At 46.8% G+C, this 12,865-nt stretch overlaps 1 protein-coding gene across 4 annotated transcripts in view; it reads right to left on the bottom strand.

The window, feature by feature from the left end:
* Positions 1–12,865, bottom strand: part of LOC106609228 (putative adenosylhomocysteinase 3) — a 41,693-nt gene that overhangs the window by 7,537 nt on the left and 21,291 nt on the right. For 2 of the 4 annotated variants that reach the window (XM_014207773.3, XM_014207776.3), the window contains exons 2-12: positions 11,104–11,215; positions 9,248–9,391; positions 4,571–4,671; positions 4,245–4,347; positions 3,960–4,054; positions 3,719–3,825; positions 3,378–3,494; positions 3,135–3,198; positions 2,026–2,114; positions 1,857–1,927; positions 316–410 (exon numbers count right to left, since the gene is read on the bottom strand). In XM_014207773.3, coding sequence (XP_014063248.1) covers positions 316–410; positions 1,857–1,927; positions 2,026–2,114; positions 3,135–3,198; positions 3,378–3,494; positions 3,719–3,825; positions 3,960–4,054; positions 4,245–4,347; positions 4,571–4,671; positions 9,248–9,391; positions 11,104–11,215 — 1,098 coding nt within the window. The remainder of the gene's footprint in view (positions 1–315; positions 411–1,856; positions 1,928–2,025; positions 2,115–3,134; positions 3,199–3,377; positions 3,495–3,718; positions 3,826–3,959; positions 4,055–4,244; positions 4,348–4,570; positions 4,672–9,247; positions 9,392–11,103; positions 11,216–12,865) is intronic. The other 2 variants (XM_014207775.3, XM_014207777.3) reach the window with 1 other exon arrangement.

The raw sequence follows: 12,865 nt of genomic DNA on the forward strand, positions 1-12,865 counted from the left end.
AATCTGACTTCATGTCAGGCCCTGATGACAACAGTCACTATGAAAATGGTTTCGCTATGACCCTGAGGATGTCACCGTAACAGTGACAACAACTGATAGGCCACAGCGAGCCAACTCATAACTATGACAACGTCAGGTCAGGGGCGTTGTCGTATCACAGCTTCCCCCACAGTGACAATAACGTGACGAGCATTGGTGACAGCAGTGTCTTCCGCCCACACGATCAGTCAAGCTGTCACAATAACACACCCGCACATACAACCCCCCCCCCCCCTTCATCTCCCACCAACACACACAGACACACACTTCACTCACCACGTCGATCTCGGTGTTTGAGTGTCCCATGTTGCAGACGATACAGCCGTTCTTCATACGGTCCAAGTATTCTCTCACCACCACGTTCTTATTTCCTGAAGTAGAGGGACCGTCATTAAACGTGCCATCGATATTACACTCTCACAATCATCATGTTCACTGAAACGTCAGAGAAATTCACAAGTGGACAGAGGTGAATGCTACCAATAATTCGCGCCGGGCCGACACATGCTGAATGACGTTATTAACCCCTTCAAAAGGAATTATGTTGCTGTATATGCTACACAAATCATGCTAGGAATAAATCTCCTGCACTAGATAAAAATCAATCTACTCAAAACGCACCATAGCGCTCCACTCTCCACATAGACCTACAGTATGAATAAGTGTCTGAACGGCATCGCGTGCCTCTAAGTCTGAGTGTGTGAACGCGCATGTCTGTGTGCAAACGCATACACATTCGCGTGAGTGATTACGGTTGTCTGTCCTTTTTCAATTAACGTTTTACTGGACTGATGGCCTGCATCTTATGGTTAGTCTGTGGGGAGGGACGAAGCAGCGGCGAGGCTGCCTCTCACCCGACTCACTGTCCCCCTCTCCCTCCTGAGAATACTGCCTGGTATGGCAACTGCTCGGCCTCCGGCCGCAAGGCACTACAGAGGGTAGTATGTGCGGCCCAGTACATCACCGGGGCCAAGCTTCCTGCCATCCAGGACCTCTATACCAGGTGGTGTCAGAGGAAGGCCTTAAAAATTGTCGAAGACTCCAGCCACCCTAGTCATAGACTGTTCTCTCTGCTGCTGCACGACAAGCAATAACGGAGCGCCAAGTCTAGGTCCAAGAGGCTTCTAAACAGCTTCTACCCCCAAGCCATAAGCCTCCTGAACATCTAATCAAATGGCTACCCAGACTATTTGCATTGCCCGCCCCCCCCTTCTACTCTGCTGCTACTCTGTTATTATCTATGCATAGTCACCTTAATAACTACCTACATGTACATATTACCTTAATTACCTTGACTAACCGGTGCCCCCACACATCGACTCTGTACCAGTACCCCGTGTATACAGCCTCGCTATTGTTATTTTACTGCTGCTCTTTAATTATTAGCTACTTTTATTTCAGGTATTTTCTTAAAACGGCATTGTTGTTTAAGGGCTTGTAAGTAAGCATTTCACTGTAAGGTCTACACCTGTTGTATTCGGCGCATGTGACAAATAAAAATTTGATTTGAAAAGGGGACACAGTCTTCCAGCTGATGGCGAAACTGAAGTCGCACTGCATTATTTCTGCCTCATGCAGCAATGCATGTTCTTACTCATATGACCAGAGAAAGTGAAATATTCCTCGATACAAAAAACAAAGCCGCTAATAACACTTCGCTATACTCATTCATTGCAAAGAAATCTAAACCCAAACCCTGACTTAAACCCCAACAAGCTCATGTACTTGCACTCGGTTATTAGTTGACACTATTGCCACTTGTCTGTTCTAATGTGGCCATCTAGTGTTGACCGAGGGGACAAGGGAGAGTTGTTCACCTGTGCAAGTGATGACAATGTCCACTTGTCTGATCACCTCATTCAGCTTCACCAGTCTGAAGCCATCCATGCTGTACAGGGACGGATAAACAAACGCGTTACTTCCTCGTTCACCCTGCTGCCATTGGCCGATTAGTTCACGTACCTGGCTCTGATTGGTTGAACTTACCAGGCCTGCAAGGCACAGATGGGGTCGATCTCTGTGACGTACACGATGGAGCCCATGGCCTTGAGAGCAGCACAGCAGCCCTTCCCCACCTATGGAGCGTAAATAAAAACACATGGGCATAGGACTGATGGAGGCTCTACTATAGACTTGGATGGTAAACAGTTTCCTCTGGTGGTCCATTTTGATATAATAAGGTGTTTAGATCGCCAGCAGCATCCCACTGCTGGCTAAGCAGGGTTGGTCCTGGTTGGCCCATGGATGGGAGACCAGATGCTACTGGAAATGGGTTTGAAGGGCCAGTAGGAGGCATTGGGGACAGTTCCCTGTGTAGGGTCCCGTCTTTCGGATGGGACGTAAAACGGGCGTCCTGACTCTCTGTGGTCACTAAAGACCCCATGGCACTTATCGTAAGAGTAGGGGTGTTAACCCCAGTGTCCTGGCTAAATCCCCAATCTGGCCCTCATACCATCATGGCCACCTAATCCGCCCCAGCTTCCGATTGGGTCATTCCTCCCCCTGTAACTATTCCCCAGGTCGTTGCTGTAAAAGAGAATATGTTCTCAGTCAACTTACCTTGTGAAATTAAGGTTAAAATAAATTATAAGTACCATTTGGGGCGGCAGGTTGCAAGATCGAATCCCCGAGCTGACAAGGTAAAAATCTGTCGTTCTGCCCCTGAACAAGGCAGTTCTTTGTTCTTAACTGACTTGCCTAGTTAAATAAAAAGGTAATAAATAAATAAATACAGTAGGGCTGGGAATTGCCAGGGACCCCATGATACAAAGTTGTGCCGATACTTTATGTATTGCGATTTTATGTTCCAAACATATCGCTCACCAAATGTCTGCTGCAGAGAGACAAGAGAATGAGAAAGCTCGTTTTGATCAGTCAGGGAAATAAAAGTGCCGAAACCACATTGGCTCACTATTAAAAAGGAGGAAAAACAGCAGAGTTTTGGTGCAGGTACAGCTAATGCTACCTACAGTAGCAAAAAAAATTGTATCGATACAAATATCAATATAATATCGTTCACAAATAATGTAGCAAAATGCAACTATCGACCCTCCCCCCCCCATCACTAATACACAGTAGGTAAGACAGACTCTTACCTCTCCATATCCACACACAACCACCTGTTTTCCCCCAAACATTACATCAGTGGTCCTCTTCAGACTGGAGGGAAAGCGAAGAAACACAACAACAACAAAAATCAAAAGAAGTTAGCATGACAAAATGTTTAAGTCATCCGTAGACTCCCGGCCGTCAGCGCCCGAAGACAATTATACGTGACGACAATGACGTAATCTTCCTCGGTCTTCCTGCTTTGAACAGGCATGCCGGAGTTGTCCTACCCGTCCAGGATGGACTCCCTGCAGCAGTAGAGGTTGTCAAACTTCTGCTTGGTCACAGAGTCGTTGACATTCATGGCCGGGACACACAGCTTCCCCGCCTTGGACAGCTGGTACAACCTACATACAGAGCAGCAACAAGAGGGGGGGGGCCTCATTACCAGTAAAACCTGACACTACCCGTTATGGCCACTAGATGGAGAAATGGCCATAGAAGATGGACCACTATGCTTCAAAACAAACCCATGACTAAGGGGAAGCTTACTGGCAAAACACTGTTTTTCTCAGTCTAGACAATGAGTCAACTAATAATGAAGCAGTGTGGTTAGCAGTGATCCACCCACCGGTGTACTCCAGTGACGCTCTCCTCCACGATGCCCTTGATCTTCTTGAACATGTTGGGGTATTTCTTATAGATCCAGTGGGTCAGGTCTCCTCCGTCATCTAGGATCTGGAGCAGGACACAACGCGTCTCTCTAACTGATCGGGATAAATGACTGACGCCGTTTACGTGGTAACAAAGTCCGGGTGCCAGTCCGTTACTGGGGGATGGGAGTGATTGAGGGAGACAAGACAGACACGTACCATGTTGGGCTGCCAGCCCTCCAGGTTGACACAGCGATCGATGCACCACCAGAAGTCATCCTCCGACTCGCCCTTCCACGCGAACACAGAGAACCCTGAGAGAGAATCGAAGAGATGAGCGATAGAGAAAGGGGGGGAGAGTAAGAGAAATGTAGCGATGCAGCATGTTCTTATGAATATCCTACCATTGAATTGATGGGCACTGAGAGAGCCAGCAGGTCGCGACAGAGAACGAGCTCCCACACGACACAGACGCTCAAATGAAGCAGCCCTGTTCACACTCACCTCCCTCGGCCAGAGCAGCTGCCACCTCATTCTGCGTGGAGTAGATGTTACAGGCAGCCCACCTGCACTGAGCCCCCAGGGCAGACAGCGTCTCCATCAACACCTGCAGGGACACACACAGACCAGACCACGCGCTCAGTTACGGACACAGCCAACGGAGACGTTTGTGTTCAAAGCAAAGTCCTGCTGCTAAAAGATGCGTGAAGCTGGCTTAAGACGAGTGCCATTCAGTATGGCTGGGAGTCGTGGTTTTCTGAGCAGGTGCGGCAGACTCACAGCGGACTGAGCGGTGGATGGTGGCGTGTGTGTGTGTGTGTGAGACTCACGGCTGTCTGAGCTGTGATATGGGTGCAGCCCACTACTTTGGCCCCAGCCAGCGGCTTCTCTCCCTGGGCTCTCTTCCTCAGGGCCATGAGAGCTGGCATCTCTGTGTGGAGGAGACAACGCAACCGACAACAACATTACCACAAAACCATTTGTCCCGTTTCAAAACTTCAAAAAGGCATCCTCTGTATAATCCTTAAAATGACATTTAAAAATCTTTGAAAAATTCTAAATGGTTAAAGCGTGGTTAATAAAAGTTAGCTGGCCAACATTCTTTGGGAAGCCTTCTGCTGCGCTGCCTATGGTCTGTCACCTAGGAATTCAGAGCTCGAGCCATGTGTGATAAGGCCAACCGAGCCAGGGCTGCGTGAGGTCAATGATTAAAAGACCAGACAAAATTACAAACCACCATTAATACATTCATTTATATTGACATCCTAAAAAGTGGCACTATTCACTGCCCTTCTCCCTAACCTTAAAAATCAACCACATTCATTTCACATTAAAACAATCTATTAATTGCACATCATACCGATCCTTCAAATAATACACCTGGCCAGCAGTAGGGGGCACAAGGGGCAGTGGAGTGGTTTCTCTTAAAGACAGCCTTGTCCAAATGAAAACCTTTTCCTGCTTTATAAAGCTATTTTTTACCTCCAAGGGAAGGCCATTCCATAGACAAATGCCTGTATGGAAAAACGTGCTCCTCGCAGTACTGTTTACTCTTGGGATTTTACAAGACATATCACTAGCTCTGGTATTGTGACCGTGTTGGTTTATAGACCATATCAATGTGGTGTTTCTTGTAACCTGGGGCACGGTCATTTAAAATGTCAAACATATGATTAAATTGGTCCACTCTGGACTCCAAAGGCAACAAGCCCACCTCCCGGAACTCCTGTACCCCTACGTGGGCCCTAGAGGGGACATTCAGCATATACCTGACAATGTTATTTTGCATGACCTGCATTCTCTTTTTCAGCTTTTTTGATAGCCTATTATATATATATATATACACCAAGCAGAGCAGGCATAATCAAAATGACACTGAATCAAGGTTGAGACAAGCAGTTTCTTAACTTTAATGTTAGAATATCTAATGTTAAGATATAAAAAAAATAATCAGTGTTTGCCATTTTAGAAATTACTTTAGCATCAATCAGGTCTCCAGAAAGGGATGGAGCTAGGGACACACCAAGATAAGATACACGTGTTTTAGATTCAATCTCCTTGCCTGCACAGTTTACTGCTTTCTTGTCAGCCCTAAGCAATCTCAGTTTTGTTTCCGAACAAAATCGATTCAGTTTTTCCCCAAATGTAGTGACAATTTGTTGTCAGACAACCAATCTCTAACAAAATGCAATTCCTTACTCAGGGTCTTTATGTAAACTGTATCCTTCCCTGATACCAGTATGTCTGAATCATCAGCATAAATCGGGAGTTTGCACTTTACTGTATCTGGCATATCATTAACGTATATAAGAAATAAGAGAGGCCCTAAAATGGATCCCTGCGGTACTCCACAGCATATTTCTTTGGCCTCTGACAGAACATCACATACTTGTGTTCTGTTGGTCAGATAAGACCTAAACCAATTCACTGCTACATCATTTAGACCCATGCATTTCAGTTTCATCAGGAGAATATCACGGTCTACAGTGTCAAAAGCTTTCTGCAAGCCTAACATGACTTTACCTGTATAGTTCCCCTTCTCACTTTCCTGTTTAATGTGATCAAAAATGTGGATACGGCAAGTATCAGTGGAATGAGCTGTTCTAAAGCCAGATTGTAGTTCATAAAATAAGTTTGTGCTCAAGAAGCTATCCCTCAAGTTGATTAAAAAGTAATCTCTCAACAACTTTGGATGAGGATTGACACAGGCCTGTAGTTTCCTACATTTGTTTTACTGCTCTTCTTGTGGAGTAGAAGCACCCGGGCTGTTTTGAGATCCTTAGGAAATGCACCAGTACTAATGGAAAGGATTACAATATGTGTTATCATTTTAGCAGTGACACAAGTACTATCCTTTATGAATCTTGCAGGAAGGTTATCCAGCCCAGTTGCTTTGTTTGTGCTCATTAAGCATAGTAGATTGTCAACGTTGTCCTCTGTCACCATGCCCAGGTCAAACAAATAATTTGTGATACTTTTGCTCTGGTAAAGGTTGTTAAATGAAAGACTGGCCAGAGTTTCCAGAGCAGATGTGTACCTTCTTAACCGGAGATGAGGCTATTGTGGTAAAATACAATTTTAAAATAATTTGCAACCTTTGCCGGTCATAGCATAAATCATCATCAATATCCAGGCCAATACTACCGGATTTTACCTTATGGGGAGTTTTTGAACCAATGCCCTTTAAAATGTTCCACAGTTTACGAGGCTGATTAAGTTGTCATTAACGGTGTCTATATAAATGTTGGAATATGGCCTTATCCATTTTGTATTTTGCCTGGTTTCTACAAGTTAATATAACCGTCATAACCTTGTTGTAGATCTGTCCTTCTGAATCTGTCCAGGAAGCGATCCTATTTCCTTACGAGGTCTAAGATCTGGGAAGTGATCCATTTCCCTGACCGCTGTTTGATTCAAATTTGTTTAAAATCGGAGCCAGAGTCGAGCGCAGACAATAACAGATCTTTAAAGCAACACCAAGCTTGATCAACATCACTGTTTAGTACGCGAGACCAATCCAAAATTACAAGGACCTCTACAAAACATTCTTGTGAGAGTTGTTTCAAAGACCGTACCCTTCACGTATTACATGGCTCTAGTAACATTTTGGATTTCTTACGGGTACGGTAGGTTACCATGTGGACACTAAAACCAATATTTAAGACTCCCGACTGACAGATGTTCTCTTGATCCGATACAATAATCAAATCCTAAAGTTGATTTACTGTCAATACACACCCGGGTTGGCTCAACAATTTCAGTCCAAATAACTGATGAAAGTTACACAGGGCATTTACTAGTGTACTTATTTTGGGTGACTACACATGTATTATATATTTTTTTTTTAATTGCCTAAGCAGAATACATTCTCCATCAGCAAATACATTGGGATCACAGCAATTCGATTCAAGTAAAATCCTAGACATTATTCTGCTTAGGAGGCCGGTCGCACACGCCGACAAGCACAGGACGACATTTAGGATGGAGTTTGCATGCAACCCATGCAACCTCAAGACCATCCATTTTCAGATCTGAACGAGGGTTAAGACACACATCATTCTTAGTAAAAAAAACACAAACACGCCGCCACCGTTTCGGTTTATTCTATGAACGCTATAACCTGGTAGCTCAACCTCATTGTCCTCAATTGACCCATGTCTCAGTCACAGCAACTACTGCAGCCCGTGTGTTAAAAGCCAGGAGTTTTAATTCCTCTTATTATTTCGGCAGCAGGCTCCGTGCGTTCACATGGATAAAATTAAGTCCTCTCTGATTGAAACAGTCAAATATGTCATTTTCTGTGCCCACTGCTGATACATCGACTATCTCATCTAAATTGCACTCATCATCCCTGCATCTCAATGTTTGGCACCGCATTTAAACAGCATACATTTAAAAGGCTTACATTTAAACAGCATACATTGCAAACAAGCGAATGGTACTTTGAGACTTTACAGCTTCAGTGGTGCAGTACAGGCACGTGGGACTGTGAGTGGTCAGTGGTGCAGTACAGGCACGTGGGACTGTGAGTGGTCAGCGGTGCAGTACAGACACGTGGGACTGTGAATGGTCAGTGGTGCAGTACAGGCACGTGGGACTGTGAGTGGTCAGTGGTGCAGTACAGGCACGTGGGACTGTGAGTGGTCAGTGGTGCAGTACAGACACGTGGGACCGGGCGGTCAGCGGTGCAGTACAGACACGTGGGACCGGGCGGTCAGCGGTGCAGTACAGACACGTGGGACCGGGCGGTCAGCGGTGCAGTACAGACACGTGGGACCGGGCGGTCAGCGGTGCAGTACAGACACGTGGGACCGGGCGGTCAGCGGTGCAGTACAGACACGTGGGACCGAGTGGTCAGCGGTGCAGTACAGACACGTAGGACCGAGTGGTCAGCGGTGCAGTACAGACACGTAGGACTGAGTGGTCAGCGGTGCAGTACAGACACGTAGGACTGAGTGGTCAGCGGTGCAGTACAGACACGTAGGACTGAGTGGTCAGCGGTGCAGTACAGACACGTAGGACTGAGTGGTCAGCGGTGCAGTACAGACACGTAGGACTGAGTGGTCAGCGGTGCAGTACAGACACGTAGGACTGAGTGGTCAGCGGTGCAGTACAGACACGTAGGACTGAGTGGTCAGTGGTGCAGTACAGACACGTAGGACTGAGTGGTCAGTGGTGCAGTACAGACACGTAGGACTGAGTGGTCAGTGGTGTGTCCTGTTGGGTTTCAGCAGAGGATGGAGTGTCCCATCACAGCGTGCCTGATTGGGTATTAGTGGGAGAGGCAGGCGGCCCCCTGCAGTTTATCTCATAGGCTGGGAAAAATACGGCCACTAAGCACACAGCCCTAGGGGAGATGGCCTGTCAGCTAGGCACACACACATCCAATCACACACGCGTGCACTCACATAATCACACCATCAGAGAATCACTCTCTCCCTCACACACACACACACACACTCGTATGCACACATCTTCCACCTTGCCACACATCATCTCTAGCCCACCTTGCTCAGCGATCTCGATCTCCCTGCGTCCGAAGTCGGCCTGCTTGATGTTCTTGATGCAGAAGTCTCCGTTGCCCTTGGAGTTCTTCTGCTGCTTGTCCCGAGGAGAAGTCTCATCGTCAGAGCTGTCCGTGTACGACGCAGCTAAGCGAGAGAGTAGGACAGAAGAGAGGGGTCAGAGGACAGGACACACACACGCAACAGCATGTCTACACACACACACACACATTAAAATGCACATTCAACATGCCCTCAGGATATAGACATTAAACCAACAACACGTGACATGACAACACACTGGACCACAATCTACTCTGATGTCCAAAACAACTGCATAGCTCACATTACAAGATATATCTAGAGACTGAGCCTCAGGGCTCAGTCCCTGTCCATCTTCAGACGCCGTAGCCAGAATTAATAGAATGAATATAACATAATTCAAGTAATCTGTCCTTCATTTTGACGTTTTTGCCAAGGATATCTTAGTCGCGTAATTTGACATCTAACTTTAGGTTGGATGCAATATTTCTCGTGAGGGGAAAAAAAGTGCATGAAAACGAGTCGTATCTCGCTGAATGACAACACTTCATTGAAGAATCCCTACTGTTGACCAATCACTGACGAAGGGGCGTAGACGTCGGCGACCGAACGCCCGAAAACAAAACATCGCTGAAGACCAAAAACGTCATAATATATCTACAAACTGTTTCAGATGGGAAGCATGTGGACGCCTTAAGACAGCTCTCCCACAGTGTGTGTGCAATCAAGGCCCAGGGCTGGGACAGAGAGCATGTGAGCAGGAGAGAGAGAGAGAGAGAGAGAGAGAGAGACAGAAAGGTCAGTGGGGACAGTCAGGAATCTTGACTGACTCTTTCTGTGGGAATAATTACAGCAACCACAGAGCTGCGGGCTGGGGATTACAGTACAGGGGATCAGGAAAGAGAGGGAGAGAAAGAGAGTAGCCAGTCGGGGAGAAAGGTTTGAGAGTGGGGGTGACAGAATGCAATGAGGCACAGTGAGAGGACAGAGAAGAAAGGAGGGAGAGTGGACTTGAGGCATTTGGGTGAAGCGGCCGGTGAGTGTCTGTGCGTGACATTCAAAAAGATGAGGGACAGCCAGGTAGGTTGTGAGTGACATCACAAGTGGAAGAATGAGAGGCCACATAGGGGATGCCAGTCACATAGTATTTCACACTCCGTCTTTCACACTTCACTCCTGACAAACAGGTTTACAACACTGAACGTCACCCCGACAGATTACCTCTGGTTGTAAAGCAAGGGTCACACCCTTTTTATGACAGGCAGGACTGACAGGCCCCCTCATCCTACTACACAACCATTCCTAGCGCTTCAGTGGAAATGTCGCCTCTCCTCTCTCTTTCTCCCCCCCCCCCTGCTCTTGAAAGGGGCCTCTAGGAGCCCTGGGAACAACCAGGAGTGGGATAAGCAGGTGACCAGGACAACACGTATAGTGCCTCTACCTTTCTCCCCCTCTCTTTTATGGACCCCCAACCTTAAATCCGGTTTACACCGGCCTGCCTGCCAGAAAGAAAAATATAAAAAAATACTGATCTCAAACTTTCACAAGGACATTGGTGTGTGTGTGTGTGTGGCTGCAGTGATTATTGAATGGAACACAGTGTTAGAAACTAGGGAGAACACTAGCAGCTCTCTGTGGCCTGTATCGTCTCATCTTAATCCAGTTATACGTTACAGAGAACATTCCTGATCCCCACCTATCTGGGAATAGACTCTTACTGTGTGATAGTGTACCTGGGCTGTGATTAGAGTTAGGCACAGGGTGTGTCGGGGGGGGGGGGGGGGGCTCGTGAGTGTGTGGGTGTGTATTCTCAGTACCTGAGCCGTAGCTGTCTGTGGAGGACTGGGAGATGGATCGGGACAGAGAGCGACGGCCGATCTTGGTGGGACGTTTGTTGAACTCTTGTTTTTGGTCGGCAAACTGGATCTGCTGGCAGAGGGAGGAATGAGACCACAACGCCCACACAAGCACCAACGTCCAACCTCCAACACCCAGTCAAAAACGATTAAAATCCAGCAACTCCTTCCCTGATAGACTGTCTCGTTGGCCCCTTGTACATCTTAAAAAGGAAGTATCAGATGGGTATTGCCTTAGCAATATGATAACCGTAGCAATCCACCATTTATCCACAGCAGGTTCTGTAAGATCTATAAGGGGTGAGGGGGAAAGGTCCTAGGGGCTAGTGATTGATTTAACACAACAGTTCATCCCTAAGGTCTGAATTGAGCCTCATCACTAGACTCCATTTACAGTGAACAGCCACGGGTTAAATCCCGATTTATCTGCAGTAACGTTATGTTAGACCTACATTCTACTAACAGGCCAGAGCCAGGGAGGAAGTTTGGTTTGGAGGAAATATGTTAATCCTGCAGCTGGTAATATCGATGGATTACTTACCGGTGCCATGAAACCAGCAACACCGACACAGTTTAATGGAAAAATAAAACAGAAATCGACGCCGTAGATTGTAATTTTGATAAAACCCGGATGTAAAACGTGTTAAATCTCAGTGATGTAGAGCGGTATTGTTGAGCGATTATGTAACGCTTCACAATCTGGACAAATCACTCCCAACTAGGAGCACTGAGAGATTTCACGGATGAAAACAGAGTTGAGATTGAAAATCTTTCTTTAAATCTCATCCGGGTTTCATTTTCCCAAGCACCTGGACTACACTTCAATGTGTGTAAACATTCCACTTATCGTCAGAGCGGCAAAACAAAGCGCCAACCTTCGAATGAGTGTGTGTGTGTGTGTGTGTGTACGCACAAAACACTCACACAGTCACGCTGAAATAAGCCCACAAGAGTGTCTGACGCACATCCAGAGTACCAGACGCGCCCGTCCACCTCTCTGTGCAGGAAGCCACGGCGTGACTACCGAAAGACCGCGAGGGAGTGGGAGTGACTCACGGTTGCGCAATCTGAATTTCACACCAACCAGCCAAATGGATCTGAGTCACGGGGGAGGCAAAGGTCTTGCGTACTCATGATAGGTCGGGTTTGTCAAGTATCCACTTGGTTCCCCTCATCATGGCTTCCTTCCTCTTCACTCAGAGGGAGAGGCATGGCTGGTGGTGTTTGGCATTTCATTAGGATCCCCATTAGCTGTTGCAGAAAGCAGCAGCTACTCTTCCTGGGGTCCACACGTGGTATTATATTAACACCTGCATTAGAACCATGATACAGTTCTCAAACATGCATTTCTCTACTTCTCCCGCACGCACCCACAATACAGAGCTTGGACACAAGTCTGCGTCTGCCAACTAAATAAATGCCTGTACACATATGTAGATTGAATTTCATTCATCTTCTACCGAAGCCTGTCAGTCCCAACCTAATCCATCCATCCTCCTGTCTTACCCTTTTCCTACTCGGTTCACCTCCACTGTCGTCATCCTTCTTCGACAACGTGACTCAGTGGACTTGGTGTTGAGGTGAGAAACTGTGTTTGGACTCGAGGGCGTGGGTCTGGAAAACTAGCAGTTATGGGCCTTGTCCATTTATACCCTCTCTTTACCCAGGCTGCTTTACTCCAGATCCAGCCCTGACTGGTCTGGACGGTCACCCATGTGCTGTG

This window comes from Salmo salar, chromosome 07 (assembly GCF_965601325.2).
Source record: "Salmo salar chromosome 07, fSalSal1, whole genome shotgun sequence".
NCBI classification, from domain to species: Eukaryota; Metazoa; Chordata; class Actinopteri; order Salmoniformes; family Salmonidae; genus Salmo; species Salmo salar.